The 25612-nt window shown below is 58.4% G+C and overlaps 1 protein-coding gene across 6 annotated transcripts in view; it reads left to right on the forward strand.

Moving 5' to 3' along the window:
* The window catches only part of GPATCH8 (G-patch domain containing 8), a 117644-nt gene that overhangs the window by 78671 nt on the left and 13361 nt on the right, over positions 1-25612 (forward strand). For 5 of the 6 annotated variants that reach the window (XM_068167142.1, XM_068167144.1, XM_068167145.1 and 2 more), the window contains 2 exons: positions 12879-13022; positions 18039-18075. In XM_068167142.1, the coding sequence (XP_068023243.1) occupies positions 12879-13022; positions 18039-18075 (181 nt within the window). The remainder of the gene's footprint in view (positions 1-12878; positions 13023-18038; positions 18076-25612) is intronic. The other variant, XM_068167143.1, reaches the window with a different exon arrangement.

Genomic DNA, 25612 nt, shown 5'->3' on the forward strand with positions numbered 1-25612 from the left:
TCTGCTGGAGGGCAGGAGGGCCCTCTGTTGGCTGAGGTCAATGGGATGAGGTTCAACAAGGCCAGGTGCTGAGTCCTGCACTTTACAGTCATGGAATTGTTTTGATCATAAAGACCTTTACGGTCGTTGAGTCCAACCAGTGCTAACAGCAACCCTGTGAATGCTCCAGGCCTGGGCAGAGCAGCTGGGAAGTGCCTGGTGGAAAAGAACCTGGGGGTGCAGGCTGGCAGTTGGCACTGGCAGACAAGCCAGTGTGTGTACCCAGGTGACCAAGGCCAACAGCATCCTGGCCTGGATCAGCAATGGTGTAGCCAGCAGAAGTGATCCTGTGCCTGTACTGGGCACTGATGAGGCTGCACCTTAACTACTGGCTTCAGTTTTGGATCCCTCACTTCCTGAAGGACATTGAGAGGCTGGAGCAGGTCCAGAGAAGGGCAACAAAGCTGGGGAAGGGTCTGGAGAACAGGGCTGGTGGGGAGCAGCTGAGGGAGCTGGGGTTGCTCAGCCTGGAGGAAGAGCCTCAAGTTGCCCCAGGGGAGGTTTAGGTTGGCCATGAGGAACAATTTCTTCCCCTTGAGGGTTGTCAAGGCCTGGCCCAGGCTGCCCAGGGCAGTGGTGGAGTCCCCATCCCTGGAGGGGTTTCAGAGCCTTGCAGGTGTGGCGCTGAGGGCCAGGGGTTGGTCATGCCCTGGCAGTGCTGGGGTAAGGCTTGGCCTGGATGTTCTTGAAGGCTGTTCCCCACCCAGATGATTCAGTGGCTCTCTGGTTGTTTGTTTTAACAGAGGTGGTGTTCACTTCCTGGAATTAACCTTGCTGTTGGTTTAGTTGCTGAAGAGCTACAGGGTAACAGCAGGGCTTCCTTTGTGTGCTTCCCCCCTGTTGGGGAAGGACCAGTCCTGGGCTAAGCAGGACATTTCCTTCCCTAGCCTTGGGGCTGCCAACTTTCTGTACTGAACCTGCCATTCCAGTGCAGAATCTGCAGCTGCAGTGGGCAGTTGTCAGCTGGAAGTGGAGTAGATCTTGGGCTGTTACTAAGCAAGCAGTGCAGTGTGACAGTGCTCCATAATCCTGCTTGCTTTGAGGAGAGGCACTACATGGCCCCAGGTTTGGGCTCTGTCCCTTCAGAAGAGCCAGCAGTGCCCTTCTGCAGGCAGCTGGGTGCTGGGCTGCTGCCAGAGGAGTGTGGGCAGCAGGGCAGGAGAGGAGATTCTGTCCCTGGACTCTGCTCAGGTCCTCCAATCCTGCCTCCAGTTCTGGACCCCCAGCACAAGGGGGACACAGAGCTGCTGGAGTGAGGCCAGGGGAGGCCCCAAAGATGATCCAAGGGCTGGAGCAGCTCTGCTGTGAGCACAGGCTGAGGGAGCTGGGGGTGTGCAGCCTGGAGAGGAGAAGGCTCCAGGGGGACCTCAGAGCTGCCTGCCAGGACCTGAAGGGATCCTCCAGGCAGGCTGCAGAGGAACTTTTCCTGAAGGTCTCTGGAGGCAGAACAAGGGGAAATGAGTTGAAGCTGAGGCAGAGCAGGGTTAGACTGGAGCTGAGGAAGATGCTCTGCAGTACAGGGGTGGAGAGGCTCTGTCACAGGCTGCCCAGAGTGGCTGTGGCTGCCTCCTCCCTGGAGGTATTCAAGGCTGGAGTGCATGGAGCTTTGAGCAACCAAGTCTGGGTGAGAGGAGTCCCTGCCTGTGGCAGGGAATTTGAAGTAGATCTCTGAGGTCCCTTCCAGCCTGAGCCATTCTATGAAGTTCTCAGGCAGCATTAAAACTGAGCAGCACATTCTGCATCTCCATGGGCTTTGCAGAACCCATGGAGCAGATGTTGGTCAGTGAGAGGGCAGAAGGGCTCTGCAGAGGGACCTTGCCAGGCTGGAGAGATGGGCAGAGGCCAACAGGATGGCATTCAACAAGTCCAAGTGCCAGGGGCTGCACTTTGGCCAAACAACCCCAGGCAGAGCTACAGGCTGGGGGCAGAGTGGCTGAGAGCTGCCAAACAGAGAGGGACCTGGGGGTGCTGATTGACAGCTGCCTGAACATGAGCCAGCAGTGTGCCCAGGGGGCCAAGAAGGCCAAGGGCATCCTGGCCTGCAGCAGGAAGAGTGTGGCCAGCAGGAGCAGGGAAGTCCTTGTGCCCTGTGCTCAGCACTGCTGAGGCCACACCTTGAGTCCTGTGTCCAGTTCTGGGCTCCTCAGGTTAGGAAAGAGGTTGAGCTGCTGGAAGGTGTCCAGAGAAGGGCAAGAAAGCTGGGGAGGGGTCTGGAGCACAGCCCTGGGAGGAGAGGCTGAGGGAGCTGGGGTTGCTTAGCCTGGAGAAGAGGAGGCTCAGGGGAGACCTTCTTGCTCTCTGCAACTCCCTGCAGGGAGGTTGGAGGCAGGTAGGGGTTGGTCTCTTCTGCCAGGCAAGCAGCAGCAGAACAAGAGGACACAGTCTCAGGCTGTGCCAGGGGAGGTTTAGGCTGGAGGTGAGGAGAAAGTTCTTCACTAAGAGAGTCATTGGCCACTGGGATGTGCTGCCCAGGGAGGTGGTGCAGTCCCCATCCCTGGAGGTGTTCCAGAGAGGATTGGATGTGGCACTTGGAGCCATGGTTTAATTGTCATGAGGTCTGTGTTGATAGGTTGGCCTTGATGATCTGTGAGGTCTCTTCCAACCTTGGTGATTCTGTGGTACTGTGGTGGAGGCCTTTGTGAGCCAAAGGCTGTTACCTTTTGAGTGACAACAACTCACTCCTTGGTGCTGCCTGTGAGTGTGACATGTTGGGGCTCTCTTGGATTAGTTGCCATCTGGTTTCTGTGCAGCCTTTGCTGCTCCTTTAATCCACCCTCCTGCTTACCAGCCTGGAAAGCACAGAGGCCAGGCTTGGGAATGCCTGCTTGTTAAATTGTGCTGAGATTCAAGGGGCACCAGGGCTGGGGAGCAGCCCCAGCCAGCAGGATCAAGTGCTGGCTTTGCATACATTTTCATTCTTGAAGGAATAATGGGGAAGGAGTTGAAATCCCATTAAAATGTAAGCTAACTCCTGGCAGCTTGGAAATGCCATTCCACTGCCCCAGCAGTGAATGAGCCCAGCAGCCTGGGCAGCCTGCTCTCCACAGGGATTTTGGAGGTGGTTGCTCCAGAGTGGTTTGAGTTGGAAGGGACACAAAGGGTGGCAAAGCTGGGGAAGGGTCTGGAGAGCAGGGCTGGGGAGGAGCAGCTGAGGGAGCTGGGGGTGTTCAGCCCTGGAGTTAAGGAGGCTGAGGGAGACCTCAGTGCTCTCTACAGCTCCCTGGAAGGAGGTTGGAGCCAGGTGGGGGTTGGGCTCTGCTCGCTAGTCTCAGGTGATGGAGGGAGAGGAAATGGCCTGGAATGGTGCCAGGGGAGGCTTGGGTTGGAGAGGAAGAAAGCATTTGTTCTCTGCAAGAGTGGTCAGGGACTGGCAGAGGCTGCCCAGGGAGGTGGTGGAGTCCCCATGCCTGCAGGTGCTCCAGAAACCTGTGGCCATAGTCTGATGGCCATGGTGGGGTTGGGTTGGCAGTTGGACTGGATGATCCTGGAGGGCTTTTCCAACCCAAACAGTTCTGTGATTGTAAGGTCATCCAGTCCAGGCCCCTGCAGCCAGCAGGGACAGCCCCAGCCAGAGCAGGTTGCTCACAGCCCCAAACAGTCTCACAGTATCACCAAGGTTGGAAGAGACCTCAAAGCTCATCAAATCCAACCTGGCACCACAGACCTCATGGCTAAACCATGGCTCCAAGTGCCACATCCAATCCCCTCTTGAGCACCTCCAGGGATGGGGACTCCACCACCTCCCTGGGCAGCACATCCTGGTGGCCAATCTCTCTTGCTGGGAAGAACTTTCTCCTCACCTCCAGCCTAAACCTCCCCTGGCACAGCTTGAGACTGTGTCCTCTTGTTCTGCTGCTGGGTGCCTGGGAGAAGAGCCCAACCCCCACCTGGCTCCAACCTCCCTGCAGGGAGTTGCAGAGAGCAAGAAGGTCTCCCCTGAGCCTCCTCTTCTGCAGGCTAAGCAACCCCAGCTCCCTCAGCCTCTCCTCCCAGGGCTGTGCTCCAGACCCCTCCCCAGCTTTCTTGCCCTTCTCTGGACACCTTCCAGCAGCTCAACCTCTTTCCTAACCTGAGGAGCCCAGAACTGGACACAGGACTCAAGGTACTCAAGTCCTTCCCCAGCTCTCCTGCAGCCCCCTAAACAGCCTCCCCTGCACTGCTGCCAGGCATGGGGCAGCTCCCAGCTGTCTGGGCAGCCTGGGCCAGGCTCTCCCCACCCTCAGCATCAATAATTTCTCCCTTCTCTCCAGTCTGAGTCTCCCTCTTCCATTTCCAAGCCTTTATCCCTTTGCTGAGGCTGAGCCTTTGGCTTGCTCAGTGCACTGCTGCTGTATTTCTTCATCTGCAAACCAAAGGCCACTGTGGTGCCCTTCACAGCTACTGATTAGCCTGGAGCTGAAGGCAGTTAACCATCTCCTCTGGCACACTGTGCAGTCCTACTGTGCTCCTGGGTGGCCTTCTGCAGCTGCTGCCAGCTGCTTCCTCCACATCCAGGTGCACCTTCTTCTGGGAAGAGTCACAGGTTGCACTGGGGTGGAAGAGGCTCTCAAAGGTCCCCTTGTCCAATCCCCCTGCACTCTGCAGGGAGATCTCCAATGAGATCAGGCTGCCCAGGGCCACATCTTGGCTGTCTCCAGGGACAGGGGCTCAGTCACATCTCTGATGTTTCTCTTCCTATGCTCTCCACCCTCCTGTGGGCTGGCACATGGTGAAGGGCGGCTTTGGCTCTGCTGGTGGCCATTCTGGCAGCCCAGACCCTTCCCTGCAGCAGATCCTCCATGCTGGGCACCCTTGGGCAGCAGCAGCTGTCGAGCACAGAGTGTTTGTGGGTGTCAGAGCAGTTGGTAGCAGCTCAGGTGAGCTGTGTGGGGTAAGGAAGTGTCTCAGGTCTGCAGTGGATGAGAGGAAATGGCCTCAAGATGTTCCAGGGAGGTTTAGAAACCTCTCAGATCATTGAGTCCAACCATCAGCCTGAGACCACCATGGACATCAGGGCATGCCCTGAAGTGCCATGCCCACACAGGGACACTTAGGACAGGAGGGACAATTTCCTTCCCCAGAGGGTTGTGCAGTCCTGGAGCAGGCTGGAGTCCTCAGCACAGGAAGGGTTGAAAAGCCATGGAGATGTGGTGCTGAGGGACAGGGTGAAGTCCCCATCCCTGCAGGCGTTCAAGGTCAAACTTGATGGGGCCCTGAGCAACCTGCTCTAGTTAAAGATGTCCCTGCTCCCTGCAGGAGCAAGTGCAGGCTCCTGCAGCTGGCTGGAGGCAACCCCAGGCACAAATGCAGGCTGGGCAGGGACTGGCTGGAAAGCAGCCCTGAGGAGAGAGCCTTGGGGGTGCTGGGGGAGGAGAAGCTCAGCAGGAGCTCTCAGTCTGCACTTGCAGCCCAGAAAGCCAAGCAGAGCCTGGGCTGCAGCAGCAGAAGTGTGGCCAGCAGGGCAGGGGAGGTGATTCTCCCCCTCTGCTCAGCTCTGGGGAGACCCCACCTGGAGTCCTGCCTCCAGTTCTGGAGCCCCTATGGCAAGAGGGATGTGGAGGTGCTGGAAGGTGTCCAGAGCAGGGCCAGGAGGAGGAGCAGAGGGCTGGAGCTGCTCTGCTGTGAGGACAGACTGAAGGAGTTGGGGCTGTTGAGTGTGGAGAAGAGAAGGCTCTGAGGTGACCTCATTGTGGCCTTCCAGGATCTGCAGGGGGCTCCAAGATGGCTGGGGAGGGACTGCTCAGGCTCTCAGGGAGTGATAGGACTAGGGGGAATGGAATGAAGCTGGAGGTGGGGAGATTGAGGCTGGAGGGGAGGAGGAAGTTCTTGCCCATGAGAGTGGTGAAGCCCTGGACTGGGTTGTGCAGGGAGGTGGTTGAGGCCCCAGCCCTGGAGGTGTTTGCAGCCAGGCTGGCTGAGGCTGTGGCCAGGCTGATCTAGTGTGGGGTGTCCCTGCCCATGGCAGGGGGGTTGGGACTGGATGATCCTTGTGGTCCCTTCCAACCCTGACTGATACTGCTGACTGTCCAGCACCTCCACATCCCTCTTGCCATAGGGGCTCCAGAACTGGAGGCAGGACTCCAGGTGGGGTCTCCCCAGAGCTGAGCAGAGGGGGAGAATCACCTCCCTTGCCCTGCTGGCCACACTTCTCCTGCTGCAGCCCAGGCTCTGCTTGGCTTTCTGGGCTGCAAGTGCAGACTGAGAGCTCCTGCTGAGCTTCTCCTCCCCCAGCACCCCCAAGGCTCTCTCCTCAGGGCTGCTTTCCAGCCAGTCCCTGCCCAGCCTGCATTTGTGCCTGGGATTGCCTCCAGCCAGCTGCAGGACCCTGCCCTTGCTCTTGTTGAACCTCCTGAGGTTGGCTTGTGCCCACCTCTCCAGCCTGCCCAGCTCCCTCTGGATGGATCCCTTCCCTCCAGCTGTCTGCTGCCCCACACAGCTTGGTGTCATCAGCAACCCTGCTGAGGCTGCACTCAGTGCCACTGTCCATGGCACCCACAGGGATGTTGAACAAGCCTGGGCCCAGGGCTGATCCCTGAGGGACTCTGCTTGTCCCTGGCCTCCCCTGGGCCATGGAGCCATGGACAGCCACTCTTTGGGTGCAGCCATCAAGCCAGTTCTGTATCCATGCAGTGGTCACCCATCACACCCATGTGTCACCAGCCTGGAGCCCAGGATGTGGTGGCGACAGATGAAGCATCCTGATGAAGCATTCAGGTGGTCTCAAAGGCATGGCAGATAACTCTGCAACCAAGACATGGCCTTTAATTCCTCCCTTTTGTAGAGCCTCTGATCACTCCCAGGGCTGTGTTTTCATTGTGGAGCCACAGGATGCTCTCTGAAAGAGCCCTGCCCGTGGTGCAGGAAGCTTGGTCAGGGCTCCAGGGGAACTTCAAACGTCGTTGTTCAGCCAGGCTCAGGCTGCTCTCTTTCCCTTTCTTCTCTTCCTGGGGACCTGCTTCAGCCTCCTCAACCCTCCAGAGAGTTTTGTTGATTTGTTTCATTCTTACCATAAGAAGGGCCTCTGGTAATGGATGGAAGCAGGAACTTGAGAGGAGATTTTTATGCAGGAGGTGGACAGGGCTCCAAGCTCTCAGCCCACGGCTGGGACAGCAGCTCTCTGAGCTGGGTGAGGAACTGGCTGGAGGCTGAGCCCAGAGAGTGGTGGTGAATGGTGCCACAGCCAGCTGGCAGCCAGGCACCAGTGGTGTGCCCCAGGGATCAGAGCTGGGCCCTGTGCTCTTTAACATCTTCATTGATGATCTGGAGGAGGGCATTGAGTCCATCAGCAGTAAATGCGCAGATGACACCAAGCTGGGGGCAGGAGTTGATCTGCTGGAGGGTAGAGAGGCTCTGCAGAGGGACCTGGCCAGGCTGGGCAGATGGGCAGAGGCCAAGGGCAGGAGACTGAACACATCCAGGTGCCAGGGGCTGCACATTGGCCACAGAAACCCCAGGCAGTGCTACAGGCTGGGGGCAGAGTGGCTGAGAGCAGCCAGGCAGAGAGGGACCTGGGGGTGCTGGTTGATGGTAGGCTGAACAGGAGCCTGCAGTGTGCCCAGGCAGGCAGGAGGGCCAATGGCATCCTGGCCTGCATTAAGAACAGAGTGGCCAGCAGGAGCAGGGAGGTCATTCTGCCCCTGTACACTGCACTGCTTAGGCCACACCTTGAGTCCTGTGTCCAGCTCTGGGCTCCTCAGGTTAGGAAGGAGGTTGACTTGCTGGAACAAGTCCAGAGAAGGGCAAGAAAGCTGGGGAGGGGTCTGGAGCACAGCCCTGGGAGGAGAAGCTGAGGGAGCTGGGGTTGCTTAGCCTGGAGAAGAGGAGACTCAGGGGAGACCTTATTGCTGTCTACAACTCCCTGAAGGGAGACAGGCAGAGGTTGGTCTCTTCTGCCAGGCAAGCAGCAGCAGAACAAGAGGACACAGTCTCAAGCTGTGCCAGGGGAGGTTCAGGCTGGAGGTCAGGAGGAAGTTTTACACAGAGAGAGAGATTGCCCATTGGGATGTGCTGCCTGGGGAGGTGGTGGAGTCCCCATCCCTGGAGGTGTTCAGGAGGAGACTTGCTGGGGTGCTTGGTGCCATGGGTTAGTTGATTAGGTGGTGTTGGATGAGAGGTTGGACTTGATGATCTTGAAGGTCTCTTCCAACCTGGTTTATTCTATTCTATCCTAAAACCCTCTCAGCAGTTAGAACTTTTCAGATTGTATTCCCCTTCTCCCCTCCTGGCCCTTGGGGGTGTTGAAAATGGTTTTGCACTCGAGCAAACCAGCTCAGCAGTCTTGGTTTTGATGGCAATGTGATGTGGTAAGTGGGAGATCAACCACAGTGCCTGGAGCAAGCTCTTCAATCCAAAGGAACAAAGTCTTCCCGAGTTTTACCTCCTTTAACTGTTTGCTGGCTCCTGGGGCTCCTGCCAGCTGGAAGTTTGTAGAGTGATGGAATTGCTTGGGTTGGGAAAGCCCTCCAGGATCATCCAGTCCAGCTGTCAGCCCAGCACCACCATGGCCACTCAGCCATGGCCACTCAGCCATGGCCACAGGTCTCTGGAACACCTCCAGGGCTGGGGACTCCACCACCTCCCTGGGCAGCCTCTTCCAATCCCTGACCACTCTTGCAGCAAAGAAACTTTTCCTCCTCTGCAACCTAGCCCTCCCCTGGCACAATTCCAGGCCATTTCCTCTTCTCCTGTCACCTGATACTGGGGAGCAGAGCCCACCCCCCACCTGGCTCCAGCCTCCTTCCAGGGAGCTGTACTGAGCAGTGAGGTCTCTCCTCAGTCTCCTTCACTCCAGCTGAACAGCCTCAGGTCTCTCATCATTTCTGAGGGAAAAGAATGTTAGCATCATTGAGTCCAGCCCTTAGCCAACACTGCCAAGTCCAATGGTAACCCCTGGCCCTCAGCACCACAGCTCCACAGCTCTGAGACCCCCTTCAGGGATGAGGAATCCACCACTGCCCTGGGCAGCCTGGGCCAGAGCTTGACAACCCTTTGGGGGAAGAAATTGTTCCTCAGGGCCAACCTAAACCCCCAGCACAATTTGAGGCTGTTTCCTCTTACTCTATCACTCATCACTAGGGAGAAGAGACCAACCCCAGCTGGCTCCAGCCTCCTCTCAGGGAGCTGCAGAGAGCAATGAGGTCTCCCCTCTGCCTCCTCTTCTCCAAAGTAAACACCCCCAGCTCCCTCAGCTGCTCCTCCCCAGCCCTGCTCTCCAGACCCTCCCCCAGCTTGGTTGCCTTTCTCTGGCCCTGCTCCAAGCCTCTCAATGTCCTTCTTGGAGAGAGAAGCCCAAAGCTAAGCCCAGGATTCAAAGTGTGGCTTCACCAGTGCCCAGTCCAGGAGCATGATCCCTGCCCTGCTCCTGCTGACCACAGCATTGCTGAGCCATGCCAGGATGCTGGTGGCCTTCTTGGCCACCTGTGCCCATTGCTGGCTCAGTTTCAACTGCTGTTAACCAACCCCCCTAGGTCCTTTTCCACTGGGCATTTTCCAGCTGCTCTGCCCCCAGCCTGGAGAGCATTCCATGGGGTTGTTGTGACCCAGCCCTTGGCCTTGTTGAACCTCATTCAACTGCCCTCAGCCCATGGATGCAGCCTGGCCAGATGTCTTTGCAGAGCCTCCCTGCTCTCCAGCAGAGCAACACTGCCCCCCACTTTAACTCTCTGATCCCTCAAGTGTTAGGTGTTTGTTTTCCTCCTCTCATTTCCCTTCATCCCAGTGCAGTGCAGCTGGTGAGGAGCTGTGTGTGGTGTGCTGTGTGAGCACAGCCTGCCTCATGCTGCAGCAGCTGTAGGGGGGTTAGCTCACAGCAGTGGAAGTGTTTCCATCCTGCTAAGGTAAACCTGCCCCTGCTTCCTTCCCAGCAGTGCTGTGTTTGATCAGTTTGGCTGGAGGGGTTGTAACTGAAAGCACCTGGCTAGAGGAAGAGGCTGCTTAGACCTAGTGGTCCTGGAATGCCAGCTTGGAAGGGACCCCAAGAATCATCTGCTCCAAGCTTGCTGGGTGATGGTTCTGGCCCAGCAGCCTGGCAAGCTGAGGCTGACAACTCTCCCATACAGGGGACTCCACCACCTCCCCTGGGGGATGATTCCAGTCTCTGGCTGTGCTCATGGCCAAACCTTTCCTTCTGCAGTCCAGTGGGAATCTCCCCAGCAGTAACTTCTCCTCCTCACCTCCTGTCTTCTCCAAGGGACTCCCTGTGAGAAGGGAGTCTGCATCCTCCTGGTAGCCACCCTTTCAGTGCTTGTCCATGGCAAGAAGGTCTCCCCTGAGACTTCTCTTCTGAAGGCTGAACACCCTCAGCTCTCTCAGCCTCTCCTCCCATGGCAGGGCTGCCAGGCCCCAGAGCATCCTCCTGGTGTTTGAGAGTCTCTTGGTGCCAGGTGCAGTTGAGAGCCCCTGTGGCTCTGAGCCCTCATTGCTCTCTACAGCCCCCTGAAAGGAGGTAGGAGCCCGGTGGGGGTTGGTCTCTTCTGCCAAGGAAAAGTGACAGGACAAGAGGAAGTGAGCTGAAGGTGCTCCAGGGCAGTCTTAGGTTGGCCATGAGGAACAATTTCTTCCCCTTGAGGGTTGTCAAGGCCTGGCCCAGGGCTGTGGTGGAGTCTCCAACCCTGAAGGGGTTTCAGAGCTGTGGAGGTGTGATGCTGAGGGCTGTGGTTTAGTGGTGCCCTGACAATGCTGTGGTAGTGTTGGGCTGGAAGATCTGAAAGGTCTTTTCCAACCAAAGCAATTCACTGGTTCTGAATCAGGGGAAAAAGGAAGCACTGCCTGCCCCCCCCCCAGCTGATGTCCCTTCCCCTCTTCCATCAGATGGCAGCCACCTGCACCCACTTCTGGTGTCACTGCTGTGCCTGAGCTGTGCTCAGTGGGCAGCATCTCTCCAGGGAGGGTGTCACTGTGTGGGGACAGTGCTGTGAACCAAGCCCAGAGCTTTCTGAGCTGAGCTTCTCCAGCCACAGGTCTGAGTCCCTCCCGTTGAGCTGCTGGCAGGCTGAGCTGCAGCAGACATCTGTTAGCACTCGAGATGGGGGAAGCATCAGCAGCTAAAAGTTCTGGGGCTCTGTTCCCAAAGCTCTTCCCTGGTTTGAGGCATGTTTTGCACATCCTATCCAAGCAGGCAGCTGCCAGTTTGTTTGTGTGAGCTCAAGGCTTGGAGCCTCTCCTTTTATCTCGGATGATCCTCCTGCAGCCGCAGGACTGCCGGCAGCGCTCGGCGGCTGTCTGCCAGCAGGCTGCTTCTGATCCTCTGCTGAGGGCAGCCTGCTGGCCTCTGGGAGCAGACTGAGGCACAGCTAGCTTGGTGCTGCTGCAGAGTTACCTTCAGAGGCTCTACACAGGGACCTGGCCAGGCTGGATCAATGGGTAAATGCCAGGGGGATGGGGTTCAGCAAGGCCGAGGGCTGGGTGCTGCACCTGGGTCACAGCACCCCCAGGAACACTCCAGGCTGGGGGCAGAGTGGCTGGGAAGTGCCCAGTGGAAAAGGAGCTGGGGGGGTTGGTTAACAGCAGTTGAAACTGAGCCAGCAATGGGCACAGGTGGCCAAGAAGGCCACCAGCATCCTGGCATGGCTCAGCAATGCTGTGGTCAGCAGGAGCAGGGCAGGGATCATGCTCCTGGACTGGGCACTGGTGAAGCCACACTTTGAATCCTGGGCTCAGTTTTGGGCTTCTCTCTCCAAGAAGGACATTGAGAGGCTGGAGAAGGTCCAGAGAAAGGCAACCAAGCTGGGGAAGGGTCTGGAGAGCAGGGCTGGGGAGGAGCAGCTGCGGGAGCTGGGGGTGTTGAGTTTGGAGAAGAGGAGGCTGAGTGAGACCTCATTGCTCTCTGCAGCTCCCTGAGAGGAGGCTGGAGGCAGCTGGGGTTGGTCTCTTCTCCCTAGTAATAAGTGACAGAGTAAGAGGAAACAGCCTCTGTGCTTGGGGGTTTAGGTTGGCCCTGAGGAACAATTTCTTCCCCCAAATGGTTGTCAAGCTCTGGCCCAGGCTGCCCAGGGCAGTGGTGGATTCCTCATCCCTGAAGGGGTCTCAGAGCTGTGGAGCTGTGGTGCTGAGGGCCAGGGGTTACCATTGGACTTGGTAGTGTTGGCTAAGGGCTGGACTCAATGATGCTAACATTCTTTTCCACCAGAAATGATTCTGTGGTTGTGGGATCTGTGCCTTGGAATCTGCAAAGCCTGATCAGCTCAATCAATACAATGATTGCTGCATGCTGAGCTTTCTCCCAGGGCCTGTTTTCCCCTGCAGGCCTCCTTCATCTCCCAGCTTGTTGTGCAGGAGGCTTCACAGGAGCCTTTGTGGCCTGCATCAGAAATAGTGTGGTGGGCAGGGAGGTCATTGTGCCCTGTGCTCAGCACTGCTGAGGCCTTGAGTCCTGTGTCCAGCTCTGGGCTCCTGAGGTTAGGAAAGAGGTTGAGCTGCTGGAAGGTGTCCAGAGAAGGGCAAGAAAGCTGGGGAGGGGTCTGGAGCACAGCCCTGGGAGGAGAGGCTGAGGGAGCTGGGGTTGCTTAGCCTGCAGAAGATGAGGCTCAGGGGAGACCTTCTTGCTCTTTGCAACTCCCTGCAGGGAGGTTGTAGCCAGGTGGGGGTTGGGCTCTTCTGCCAGGCAAGCAGCAGCAGAACAAGAGGACACAGTCTGAAGCTGTGCCAGGGGAGGTTTAGGCTGGAGGTGAGGAAGAAATTCTTTCCAGCCAGAGAGATTGGCCACTGGGATGTGCTGCTCAGGGTGGTGCTGGAGGTGTTCAAGAGGGGACTGGATGAGGCACTTGGAGCCATGGTTTAGTTGCCAGGAGATGCTGGGTGAGAGGTTGGACTCTGAGGTCTTTTCCACCCTGTCTGATTCTGTGATTCTATGAATTTTGCAGGATTATGTGGACAAGGAGAAGGCAATTGCCAAGGCTTTGGAAGACCTGAGAGCAAACTTCTACTGTGAACTCTGTGACAAGCAGTACCAAAAGCATCAGGAGTTCGACAACCACATCAACTCCTACGACCACGCTCACAAGCAGGTAACCAAGCTGCTGGCAGCAGAGCCCAGCTGCTTGCATTCATGGCAGTCACCTTGTCTGTGGTTGGTCACTTGGAACTTCCCCTGTGTCTCTGGTTTCCTCCTAGCCCCAGCTGCAGCTATCTTCTGCCACCGGTTAAGGTTCCTATGCCCACCACGCAGTTAATAAACTTCCCCTCCAAATAAGAAAGGAGTGGGGGGGGGGAACCACCACCACCACCAAACAAACCCCAGAGCAAGAAAGGGGAAAAATAATCCTCAAAGCAGAAAGAAGGGGAAAAAACAAACCCTAGAACAAGGAATTAACTCCCCCCTCCAGAACAAGGAATTAACTCCCCCCCTCCAGAACAAGGAACTAAACTCCCCCTCCAGAACAAGGAACTAAACTCCCCCTCCAGAACAAGGAGCTCCCCCCCCCCAGCCCGCACTCAGCTCCTTCCCCCCCCTGGAGCCTCCACTCAGCTCCTTGCCCCCCCCTGGAGCCTGCACTCAGCTCCTTCCCGCCCCCGGAGCCCGCACTCAGCTCCCCCCCCCCGCGGAGCCTGCACTCAGCTCCTTCCCCCCCCTGGAGCCTCCACTCAGCTCCTTGCCCCCCCTGGAGCCTGCACTCAGCTCCTTCCCCCCCCCAGCCCGCACTCAGCTCCTTCCCGCCCCTGGAGCCTCCACTCAGCTCCTTCCCGCCCCTGGAGCCTCCACTCAGCTCCTTGCCCCCCCCGGAGCCCGCACTCAGCTCCTTCCCCCCCCCAGCCCGCACTCAGCTCCTTCCCCCCCCCCAGCCCGCACTCAGCTCCTTCCCCCCCCCCGGAGCCCGCACTCAGCTCCTTCCCCCCCCCAGCCCGCACTCAGCTCCTTCCCCCCCCAGCCCGCACTCAGCTCCTTCCCCCCCCCGGAGCCCGCACTCAGCTCCTTCCCGCCCCTGGAGCCTGCACTCAGCTCCTCTCCCCCCCCCCAGCCCGCACTCAGCTCCTTCCCCCCCCAGCCCGCACTCAGCTCCTTCCCCCCCCCCGGAGCCCGCACTCAGCTCCTTCCCCCCCCCGGAGCCCGCACTCAGCTCCTTCCCCCCCCCAGCCCGCACTCAGCTCCTTCCCCCCCCCCGGAGCCCGCACTCAGCTCCTTCCCCCCCCCAGCCCGCACTCAGCTCCTTCCCGCCCCTGGAGCCTCCACTCAGCTCCTTCCCCCCCCCAGCCCGCACTCAGCTCCTTCCCCCCCCAGCCCGCACTCAGCTCCTTCCCCCCCCCGGAGCCCGCACTCAGCTCCTTCCCGCCCCTGGAGCCTCCACTCAGCTCCTTCCCGGCCCTGGAGCCTCCACTCAGCTCCTTCCCCCCCCCAGCCCGCACTCAGCTCCTTCCCCCCCCCCGGAGCCCGCACTCAGCTCCTTCCCGCCCCTGGAGCCTGCACTCAGCTCCTTCCCGCCCCCGGAGCCTGCACTCAGCTCCTTCCCGCCCCCGGAGCCTCCACTCAGCTCCTTGCCCCCCCTGGAGCCTGCACTCAGCTCCTCTCCCCCCCCCCAGCCCGCACTCAGCTCCTTCCCCCCCCCGGAGCCCGCACTCAGCTCCTTCCCCCCCCCCCGGAGCCCGCACTCAGCTCCTTCCCCCCCCCCGGAGCCTCCACTCAGCTCCTTCCCGCCCCTGGAGCCTCCACTCAGCTCCTTCCCGCCCCTGGAGCCTCCACTCAGCTCCTTCCCGCCCCTGGAGCCTCCACTCAGCTCCTTCCCGCCCCTGGAGCCTGCACTCAGCTCCTTCCCCCCCCCAGCCCGCACTCAGCTCCTTCCCGCCCCCGGAGCCCGCACTCAGCTCCCCCCCCCGCGGAGCCCGCACTCAGCTCCCCCCCCCCGCGGAGCCCGCACTCAGCTCCTCCCCACCCCCCAGCACGCACTCAGCTCCTTCCCCCCCCCCCCCCGGAGCCCGCACTCAGCTCCTTCCCCCGCCTGGAGCCCGCACTCAGCTCCCTCCCCCCCAAGCCCACACTCCTCCCCAAGCCCACAGTCAAACCCACAAGCTGCCACCCCCCCACCCCCCCCAAACCAACCTCAAACCCCTCCAAACAACAACCAAGCCAAGCCCCAGTCCCTGGCTGGCACCCAGGAGCCTGGTTCTGAGTGCCCCAGGAGCAGGACTGTGCTGCTGTGCCCCTGGGCAGAGCAGATGGGGAGCTGGATGGCTCCCAGTCTGCAGCAGCTGTTGACCAGCACGGCTGGGGGACTGGAGGTGCCACTGGGTGTGAGCTGCAGCGCTTCAGGCTGCTGAGAACAGAGTGAGAAGTCCTGGGCTGTGGCAAAGGGGTGGTGAAAAGCAGCCCCCCTGATTCTGGAACCCTCAGGAGAAGGACGTGGAACTGTTGGAGTGAGCTCCAAAGGGGTCCCAGGGGTGATTGCAGGGCTGGAGCAGCTCTGCTGTGGGGACAGGCTGAGGGAGCTGGGCCTGTGCAGCCTGGGGAAGAGAAGGCTCTAAGGAGACCTCAGCTGCCTTCCAATAGCTGAAGGGATCCTCCAGGAAGGCTGCAGAGGGACTTCTCATGAGGGTGTCTGGAGACAGGCCCAGGGGGAATAGTTTGAAGCTGAGGCAGAGCAGGGTCAGACTGGAGCTGGGGAAGATCTTTAGAGTGAGGGTGGTGAGGCACTGGAACAGGTTGCCCAGGGAGGCTGTGGCTGCCTCTTGCCTGGAGGTGTCCAAGGCCAGGCTGGATGAGGCCTTGAGAGCTGAGTCTGGTTGAGAGGTGCTCCTGGGCATGGCAGGGGGGTTGGAGTAGATCATCTCTGAGGTCTGTTCCCGGCTGAGCCATTCTGTAGTGATTTGCATCTGTGTGGCACTGCCTCTGTCCCCAGGCAGGGACACACCAGAGTGCCTGCAGGGTGCTGCTTACTGCCCAGGGAGCAGCAGAGGTTCAGGTGTCAGCCTGAGCTCTTGGGCCGTGCACAGCTGCTAACTGAGATGTAAACGGGCCTCAGATGGCAGAGCTGAGGGAGGTGGAATTGCTCCAAGGAGGCTTTTTGTTACTCCCAGCCATAAACTCTAACACCACCATCGTTAAAACGAAGCTGCTGAGCTCTGGAGGATGTCTGTAGAGTGCTGGATCCTGCAAGCCAGCAGTGAAGCAGCAGCTGAAGGACAGGAATCTGACATCAGAGTTGGGTATTCTCCTTTCCCCCCTGGATTCAGCCTGGGGTGTGAGAGCTGAGGGTGAGATCAGCAGGGGAATCTCACTGCACCAACAGGGCAGTGCCTCTTGGAGTTGTGTGGTGGGCTGGGGTTGGAGAGAATGAGGAGCAGGAATGAATTCATTGCCAGAGCAGCTCCCTTTGCCCGGTGCCCTGGCCCAGCTGGGGGCAGAGGTGTGACACCTGATAGCTGTGCCCTCCTCTGAAGCTTTCCACCAGCTTGGCTGAAACCTGAGTGCAGAGGCATGCATTGAGATCAGAGGTGGAGGACCTGGTGGTGTCACATTCCTGCAGCCTGCTGGTGCAGAATGGTTGTGTCAGCTCCTGTCTGAGACCCTGGGGTGGTTATCAGGGGCCTGACATGAGGTGGGAAAGGCTGAGAGGATCTGGAGCACTGCATCCAGTTCTGGTACCCCCAGCACAAGAAGGAGCTGCTGGAGAGGGTCCAGAGGAGGCCACAAGATGATCAGAAGGCTGCAGAACCTCCCCTGTGGGGACAGGCTGAGAGAGTTAGGGCTCCCTGGAGACTTCAGGGAGAGCTTAGAGCAACCTTCCAGTACCTGAAGGGGCTGCAGGAGAGCCAGGGGAGGACTTTGGACAAGGGCTGGGAGTGCCAGGCTGAGGAACAATGGCTTTGAGCTGGGAGAGGGGAGACTGAGAGTGGAGAGGAGGAAGGAACTGTTGAGAGTGAGGGTGGGGAGACTCTGGCACAGGCTGCCCAGGGAGGCTGTGGCTGTCCCCTCCCTGGAGGTGTTGAAGGCCAGGCTGGATGAGGCCTTGAGCAGGCTGGGCTGGTGGGAGGTGTCCCTGCCAGGGAGGTAGGAACTGGATGAGCTTTAAGATTCCTTCCAACCCAAACCTCTCTGTCAGTCTGTGAATCCAGAGATGCTGTGGAGGGAGAAACAGCCCTGTGGAAGGCAGCCAGCCCTCTGGTGTAAGAGGACTCATCAGCAGGGGTGCAAGAAGGGTGACCTGCAAGAGAAACATCTTGGGGGACACACAAGGGTGGGTTTAACCTCCTCCTCAGTAGGAAGGAGTTGGGGGTTGCTTGGTCCTGCTGATGACTGTGAAAGGAGTTGCTGCCTGACTTGGGAGCGGGTGAGCCCTCAGGCTGGGCTTACCTCACCCAGCATTAATGTCTGGTTACACAGGGATTTAAACAAAGCAGCAGTCATGCTTTGCTCAGGGGAAAAGAGGAAGCAAAACAATTGCTTGTCAGGCTCTCTGTGCTGTGGAGATGTGTGTGAGACCCTGCTGGGGCAGTGTGCAGGGAGGGAGCTTGCAGTTTGCATCCTTCACTCCATCTCCCTCCTGCTCAGTCCCACTCCCTGCAGGCTCAGTTCTGACAGACTGCTCTGCATGGTAAGGGCCTTTAACAAAGGGCAGACACCCCCCAGCCCTTCCCTTTTCTTCACACTTGGCTCAAGGGTGGTTTGTGGTTTGCCTCTTGGGACAAGAAGGGCAAAGACACCTAAAGGTTCAGGAGCATTTCAGGCCTTGTTTTTGAGGTAAGCCATCAAGTTTTCTTCCAAGCAGGCTAAGCAGTGAGCTTTGATGGGAAGAGGAGGCATTGCAGTGCCCTAGGCAATGCCCATCAAGCCCCTTTGCTGTCGTGGTCTGCAGTGCTTTGTCCTCTCAGCAGGGACTCTTGAGGCAGCTTTGCCTTTTGCCTTCTCCCTGGCTCAGGGAGCAGCTCTCCAAGGGATCGGTTTGGCTGGTCGGTCCTCCCCGCAACCTTCAAGTGTTTGCTTCTTCCCTCTGTGGCTCAGCCAGCCTTAGGCTGGCCCTGTCCATAGCTGCTCAGATCCCTCAGATCCCTCTCTTGCTCCCCAGTTATAAAGACACTGTCTTGTATTCCAGGGAGGAGCTCAGGATTATTGCGAAACAGGGACCCTAGGTAAGTGGACTGATCCCTACCGGATGCACTGCTGGACCTACCACCTTGTAACCACCTAAACAATTCAAGGGGAGGTTTTGATTAGTCTGATTTCCTGCCTCTGCTGGCTCTCATACAGCATTTGGGCATGGCTGGATGGCCCTCAGCACCCAGTCTCTAGCTGTGTTTGGAGATTAGCTCAGCTGGGGAACCTCATCTGCGGTTTCTGCTCACAAGGCGTTGGCCTGTTGGACCCCCAGAGGTCTTGGGGGAGCTGTGCAGTGTTGTCCTCCAGGGCTCAGGAGTGAGGCTGCCTCTGGAATGAGAAGTGCAGATCAGGAGCTCAACCTCCTCACCAAATGCCCAGGGGAACCCAGGCCACTTGAGTCTGTGCAGGTGGCACTGCAAGAGGGGAAAATAAACTCAGACCACTTCAAGATCCTTCAGTGAGCAGCTGGAGAGAAAGCTGTGGCCAGACCTGTTAGAACTTCTTGTGCCCTGGATAGCCACTGATGTCTCCAGTGGGTGGATTGAGATGTCAGGTAGATTTAGGTTGGATGTTAGGAACAAGTTCTGCACCATGAGGGTGGTGGAAGTATCATAGTATCAGTCAGGGGTGGAAGGGACCCCAAAGATCATCCAGTTCCAACCCCCCTGCCATGGGCAGGGACACCCCACACTAGATCAGCCTGTCCAGAGCCTCATCTGGCCTGGGCTTAAACACCTCCAGGGCTGGGGCCTCAACCACCTCTCTGGACAACCCATTGCAGGGCTTCACCACTCTCATGGGGAAGAACTTCCTCCTCATCTCCAGCCTGAATCTCCCCACCTCCAGCTTCATTCCATTCTGGAACAGGCTGCCCAGGCAGATAGTTGAGGCCTCATCCCTGGAGATATTAAAGGTGGTACAGAATTAACCAGGTTGGAAAAGACCTTTGAGACCATGGAGTCCAGCCTCTCACCCAACACCATCTGATCAACTAAACCATGGCACCAAGGGCCTCATCCAGGCTCTTTTTAAAGGCTTCCAGTGATGCTGACTCCACAAGGCTCTGAGCAACCTGATCTAGTGGAGGATGTCCCTGCTGACTGCAGGGGGCTTGGACTGGTTGACCTTTGGAGGTCGCTTCCAAACCAAACCATTCTGTGATTGTAGCTGTAGGATCATGAGCCTGGCAAATTCAGAGTGGTTATGAAGGAGACTCTGCCTCTGTCACACAGCCCTGGCACCAGGTACAGGAGAAAACCATCTCCTGCAGCTAGTGAGGAAGCTGCTTGTGAAGGTGGAGCTGGTTTGTGCTGCTTTCCTGCACATCTGTGGTGCCATGGAATCATAGAATGGCTTAGGTTGGAAGGCATCCCAGAGATCATCTACTCCAAACCCCCTGCCATGGCCCAGGGACACCTCTAAACTAGCCTTGGTTGTCCAAGGCCTCATCCAACCTGGCCTTGAAAGCTCCAGGGAGGAGGCCTCCACAGCCACTCTGGGAAACCTGCTCCAGAGTCTCACCAGCCTTGTACTGCAGACCCTCTTCCTAAGCTCCAGGCTAACCCTGCTCCCCCTCAGCTTCAAACCATTCCCTCTTGTCCTGTCCCTAGACACCCTCATGAGAAGTCCCTCTGCAGCCTTCTGCAGGCTCCCTTCATGTACTGGAAGGCAGCTCTGAGGTCTCCTTGGAGCTTTCTCTTCTCCAGGCTGAACAAGTCCAGCTCCCTCAGCCTGTCCTCACAGCAGAGCTGCTCCAGCCCTTGGGTCATCCATGTCCAGGTGCTCAAGAGCTCCTGCAGCCCTAGGGCACAGTAGGAACATATCCTTAGGGCACTGCACCCAGAAGGGCCTTTAACTGGAGGTTGGGCTTTGCCTTCAAGATAGAGCAGCTCATGTCAGGTTTGTGTGCTGATGCATGTGGGGCACTTCCCCTGGGGCTGGACCCAGCTTGTGTCTTCATCTCAGACACAAGCCACTTCTTGGCCCTTGTGGCCAAGAAGGCCAATGGCATCCTTGGGAGGTTCCCTTCCCCCTTTACTCTGCCCTGGGGAGACAACTTCTGGAGTGTTGTGGCCAGTTCTGGGCTCCCCAGCTCAAGAGAGACAGGGAACTGGGCAGGGACTGGCTGGAAAGCAGCCCTGAGGAGAGAGCCTTGGGGGTGCTGGGGGGAGGAGAAGCTCAGCAGGAGCTCTCAGTCTGCACTTGCAGCCCAGAAAGCCAAGCAGAGCCTGGGCTGCAGCAGGAGAAGTGTGGCCAGCAGGGCAAGGGAGGTGATTCTCCCCCTCTGCTCAGCTCTGGGGAGCCCCACCTGGAGTCCTGCCTCCAGTTCTGGAGCCCCTATGGCAAGAGGGATGTGGAGGTGCTGGAAGGTGTCCAGAGCAGGGCCAGGAGGAAGAGCAGAGGGCTGGAGCTGCTCTGCTGTGAGGACAGACTGAAGGAGTTGGGGCTGTTGAGTGTGGAGAAGAGAAGGCTCTGAGGTGACCTCATTGTGGCCTTCCAGGATCTGCAGGGGGCTCCAAGAAGGCTGGGGAGGGACTGCTCAGGCTCTCAGGGAGTGATAGGACTAGGGGGAATGGAATGAAGCTGGAGGTGGGGAGATTGAGGCTGGAGGGGAGGAGGAAGTTCTTGCCCATGAGAGTGGTGAAGCCCTGGACTGGGTTGTGCAGGGAGGTGGTTGAGGCCCCAGCCCTGGAGGTGTTTAAGGCCAGGCTGGCTGAGGCTGTGGCCAGGCTGATCTAGTGTGGGGTGTCCCTGCCCATGGCAGGGGGTTGGCACTGGGTGATCCTTGTGGTCCCTTCCAACCCTGACTGATAGTAGGATACTGTGAACTGCTAGAGAGAGGCCAGCAGATGGTATGAGGATGAAGGGCCTGGGACAGCTGTGTGAGCAGGAAAGGCTGAGAGCCTTGGGGCTGTCAAGCCTGGAGAAGGAAGGCTGAGAGGGATCTGATCAATGCTTACAAATATCTGAAGGGTGGGTGTCAGGAAGGGGCCAGGCTCTTTGCAGTGGTATCCTGTGACAGGCCAAGGGGCAATGGACACAAACTGGAACCAAGGAGGTTCCACCTCAAGGTGAGGTAAAACTTCCTTGGTGTGAGGGTGCTGGAGGCCTGGAGCAGGCTGCCAGAGAGGTTGTGTGCAGTCTCCTTCTCTGGGGGCTTTCAAGCCCCACCTGGAGGTGCTCCTGTGTGGCCTGCCCTGGGTGATCCTGCATTGGTTGGACTGGCTGATCTCCAGAGGTCCCTTCCTTCCCCTAGCATTCTGTGACTCTCTGATCTGTGGCCCCTGCAGCAGCTTGTGAGAGCTGCCAGAGTGGGAGCTGCCTGCTGTGTGAGGGCTGCAGCAGTTCCAGGCAGCCTTTGCTGGGTTCTTGATCTTGGAGAACTGAGAGTCTCCTTCCTGGCATGCCTGGTGATGGGCTGAGCTGTTGCCTGAGTCACTGACCCAGCAGAACAAAGAGCCTTCACCTGCTGAACTGAGTGTGAAAAGCAAACCTGTTCCTGTGTGAACTCTTGCCAGGGTAGCTGTGGGAACACAAAGCTCTGTTGAAATGCAGCCTCTGCTCCAGCTTCTGGGTTGGTTGGTTGGAAGTGCCTGGCAGCTGGGAGGTGTAGGTGACTCAGTTCAGCACAGATTCTCCTTGTGAAAGGACAAAGGGAAGGTGTTTCCATCCAGAGGTTCTTGGGGAAGGAAGGTGGAGCCAAGACCTGAGCATAGGCAGTGCTCTCTGTGCCTTAATGATCTAGTTCTTTGCTTTTGGTGCTGAGCAGGGAGGGATCTGGTGAAGCACAACAGAAGCTGCCAGCAGTCACTGCTGGGCTTGGTGAGGACTCTGAATGCAACCCCTGAGCTTTTTGGGTTGGGCAGAGTTGGACTGGTGCTGCCCAACAACTTCTGTCTTTAGTAAGAGCTTGGTTGTGGAGGACTGAGAAGTCTCCCAGGTGCCACAGCTCAGCTGTGTGCTGGGCTGCAGGGAGAGCAGCAGCACAGGGAGGGGATTCTGCCCCTCTGCTCTGCTCAGACCCCATCTGCAGCACTGCCTCCAGCTCTGGGACCCCCCAGCACAGGAAGGACCTGGAGCTGCTGGAGAGGCTCCAGAGGAGGTCACAGAGATGATCAGAAGGCTGAAGAACCTCCCCTGTGGGGCCAGGCTGAGAGAGTTGGGGCTGTTCAGCCTGCAGAAGAGAAGGCTCCAGGGAGACCTCAGAGCAGCCTTCCAGTACCTGAAGGGCTCCAGGAGAGCTGGGGAGGGACTTGGGACAAGGGCTGGGAGTGCCAGGCTGAGGAACAGTGGCTTTGAGCTGGGAGAGGAGAGCCTGAGACTGGAGATGAGGAAGGAATTCTTGAGAGTGAGGCTGGGGAGAGCCTGGCACAGGCTGCCCAGGGAGGCTGTGGCTGCCTCCTGCCTGGAGGTGCTGAAGGCCAGGCTGGATGAGGCCTTGAGCAAGCTGTGCTGGTGGGAGGTGTCCCTGCCCGTGGCAGGGGGTTTGGAACTGGCTGAGCTTTGAGGTCCCTTCCAAGCCAACCCCTTCTGTGGCTCTCTGATCTCAGAGGCCCTGTTTAGCTGCTCCTTTGCTGATGGCTCTCCTCTCTTGGAGGAGAGCATTTCTGCATGGGGAGTGTTCTCAACAGAAGGCCTGGAGGTGGTGATGAGGAGTGGTGGTGGTCTCCCAGAGGGCAGGTTGGTGTCATTGGGTCATCTGGGCTGTGGGGACACCTGCTGTGTTGGGCTGAGTTGCAAGGGAGGTGTTGGGGAGGCAGTGAGGATGGAATCAAGCTGCAGTTGGGTGCCCTTTCCCCTCTGCTCTTTTCACTTCCTTGAGGAGTGTGCAAAGAATGTTGAGCAGCAAAGCTGGGCAGGTCTTGGTGCTGTGGCCTGCATGAAATGATGAAGGCTTCCATCCCTTGAGCTGATGTTTAGCTGAGGCTGCAGGTCCCTCCCAGAAGCTTTTGTGGCAATCAAAGCCAGCAAAACTTGAGTCAGGCACCAGTGTGCTGGCCGGGAGTGAAAAGTCCTTCAGTGGTGTCTGAGTCCCTGGGGGCTGGCAGAGGGAGGGGAGCAGCAGGCTCCAGTGGGGCTGTGCTGTCCCCTCAGCTGCTGCCCATCTCAAACCAGGGCAGAAACCTCACTCTGCTTGGATCTTGCTCTCCTCAGTTTAAGGTTTGTCATCAGGGATCAGGTCTCCTAAAGCAGGTTTCTCATTGCAGGATCAGAGCTTTGTTTTGGTGGGAAGAGAGCTTTCAGATCTAACTCTGCCAAGGCTGGGGGCTAGACCATAGCCCTCAGCACCACATCTCTGCCTCTTTTAGACCCCTCCAGGGATGGGGATTCAACCACATCCCTCAGCAGCTGTGCCAGGGCTTAAGAAGCCTTTCAGTGAAGAAGCTTCTTCTACTGTCCAGCCTAAACCTTCCCTGAGACAACTTGAGGCCATTTCCTCTGATCCTGTCACTCATTCCCTGGGAGCAGAGCCCAACCCCCACCTGGCTCCGGCCTCCTCTCAGGGAGCTGCAGAGAGCAAGGAGGTCTCCCTTCAGCCTTCTCTTCTCTAAACTAAACACCCCCAGCTCCCTCAGCTGCTCCTCCCCAGCCCTGCTCTCCAGACCCTTCCCCAGTTTGGTTGCCTTTCTCTGGACCTTCTCCAGCCTCTCAATGTCCTTCTTGGAGTGAGAGGCCCAGAACTGAAGGCAGTATTCAAGGTATGGCCTCACCAGTGCCCAGTACAGGGGCACCCTTCACCAGCTGCCTTTCTCTCAGCCCCTCCAGCACCTCAAAATCTCCTTCTGCTTGACAGTTTCAGGCCAAGAGAGAGCCTCAGCTCAGCAAAGCCTTGTGGCTTTGTCACCTTAAATTCAGCAAGGCCATTTGCTACTGTTTGGGCTTCTCACTCCCAGGAGGACACTGAGAGGCTGAGCAGGGCCAGAGAAGGGCAGCAGAGCTGGGGAAGGGTCTGGAGAGCAGGGCTGGAGAGGAGCAGCTGAGGGAGCTGAGGGTGTTCAGTCTGGAGAGAAGGAGGCTGAGGGAGACCTCATTGCTCTCTACAGCTCCCTGGGAGGAGGCTGGACTGAGGTGAGGGTTGATCTCCCAAGGAAGCAGTGGCAGGACAAGAGGAAATGACCTCAGGTTGCCCCAGGGGGGGCTTAGGTTAGACATGAGCAAAAACTTCTTCACCAAAAGGATCACCAGGGCCTGGCCCAGGCTGCCCAGGGCAGTGGGGGAGTCCCCATGCCTGGAGGGGTTTCAGAGCTATCTGGATGGGGAGCTCAGGGATGTGGTCTAGCAGCTGGCTACAGGGAGAGGGTTGGGGTCTGGTGGGGGGAGGGTTAGGGCCTGGTGGGAGAGGGTTAGGGCCTGGTGGGAGAGGGGGTTAGGGCCTGGGGGGGAGGGTTAGGGTCTGGGGGGGGAGGGGGGTTAGGGCCTGGGGGGGGGAGAGGGTTAGGGCCTGGTGGGGGAGGGTTAGGGTCAGGGGGGAGAGGGTTAGGGTCTGGGGGGGGAGGGTTAGGGCCTGGGGGGGGAGAGGGTTAGGGCCTGATGGGGGAGGGTTAGGGTCGAGGGGGAGAGGGTTAGGGTCTTGGTGGGGGGAGGGGGTTAGGGGTTAGGGCCTGATGGGACCTGAAGGTCTTTCTGTGCTTCTCCTGCCCTGAGCCTGAAAATCAGCGCCCTCCAGATGGGGCCTGGGAGGCTCTTCCCTCGATCCCAGCACACCCTCACTGGCCAATCCCCTCCTGGGAGTGCCTGGGCTGAGCTCTTGTGCAGCAGGACAGTTCCTGCCTCCTGCCTGAGCCAGCTGCCCTGCCTGGGCTCCCTGGGGCCCTGCCTGGGCTCCCCGGGCCCTGCCCGGCTGCTGCCCTGCAGCTCCTTTAAGCCGATTTGGAGAGAGTCGTGAGGTAATGGCATCCCCTGCCAACTTGGCCCCTCCTGAGCTGTGCAGTGATGGGCAGAGAATCATTCATTCCTGAAGCCCTCTCTGTGCTGGAGTGCTGAGGGAGCTGTGGCTTTGCAGGCAGCTGCTCCCTTAGCTCTCCCAGGCGAGTGCAGGCACTTCTTGTCAGCAGCGGGGCTGCAGGCTGCAGGCATTCTTAGCTGCCACCCACCACAGCTTGGGAGCAATTCATGGAGCCCCAGCTGAAGGGAGAGGGTGGGGGGAGGTGGTGAAAGTGCTGCTGCTGGCATGCTGGGATTTGGACCAGCTTCTGAAGTGCTGGAGGTTTGTGGCCCTGCCGCTGTGGCCTTCCAGGATCTGAAGGTGGCCTACAGGAAGGCTGGGGAGGGACTGCTCAGGATCTCAGGGAGTGCTAGGACTAGGGGGAATGGAATGAAGCTGGAGGTGGGGAGATTGAGGCTGGAGGGGAGGAGGAAGTTCTTGCCCATGAGAGTGGTGAAGCCCTGGAATGGGTTGTCCAGGGAGGTGGTTGAGGCCCCGGCCCTGGAGGGGTTTAAGGCCAGGCTGGCTGAGGCTCTGGCCAGGCTGATCTAGTGTGGGGTGTCCCTGCCCATGGCAGGGGGTTGGGACTGGATGATCCTTGGGGTCCCTTCCAACCCTGACTGATACTAGGATACTATGCCCTG

The sequence above is a fragment of the Melanerpes formicivorus genome, unplaced genomic scaffold (genome assembly GCF_026170545.1).
Source record: "Melanerpes formicivorus ecotype bairdi unplaced genomic scaffold, bMelFor1.0.p_v2 SCAF_113, whole genome shotgun sequence".
NCBI classification, from domain to species: domain Eukaryota; kingdom Metazoa; phylum Chordata; class Aves; order Piciformes; family Picidae; genus Melanerpes; species Melanerpes formicivorus.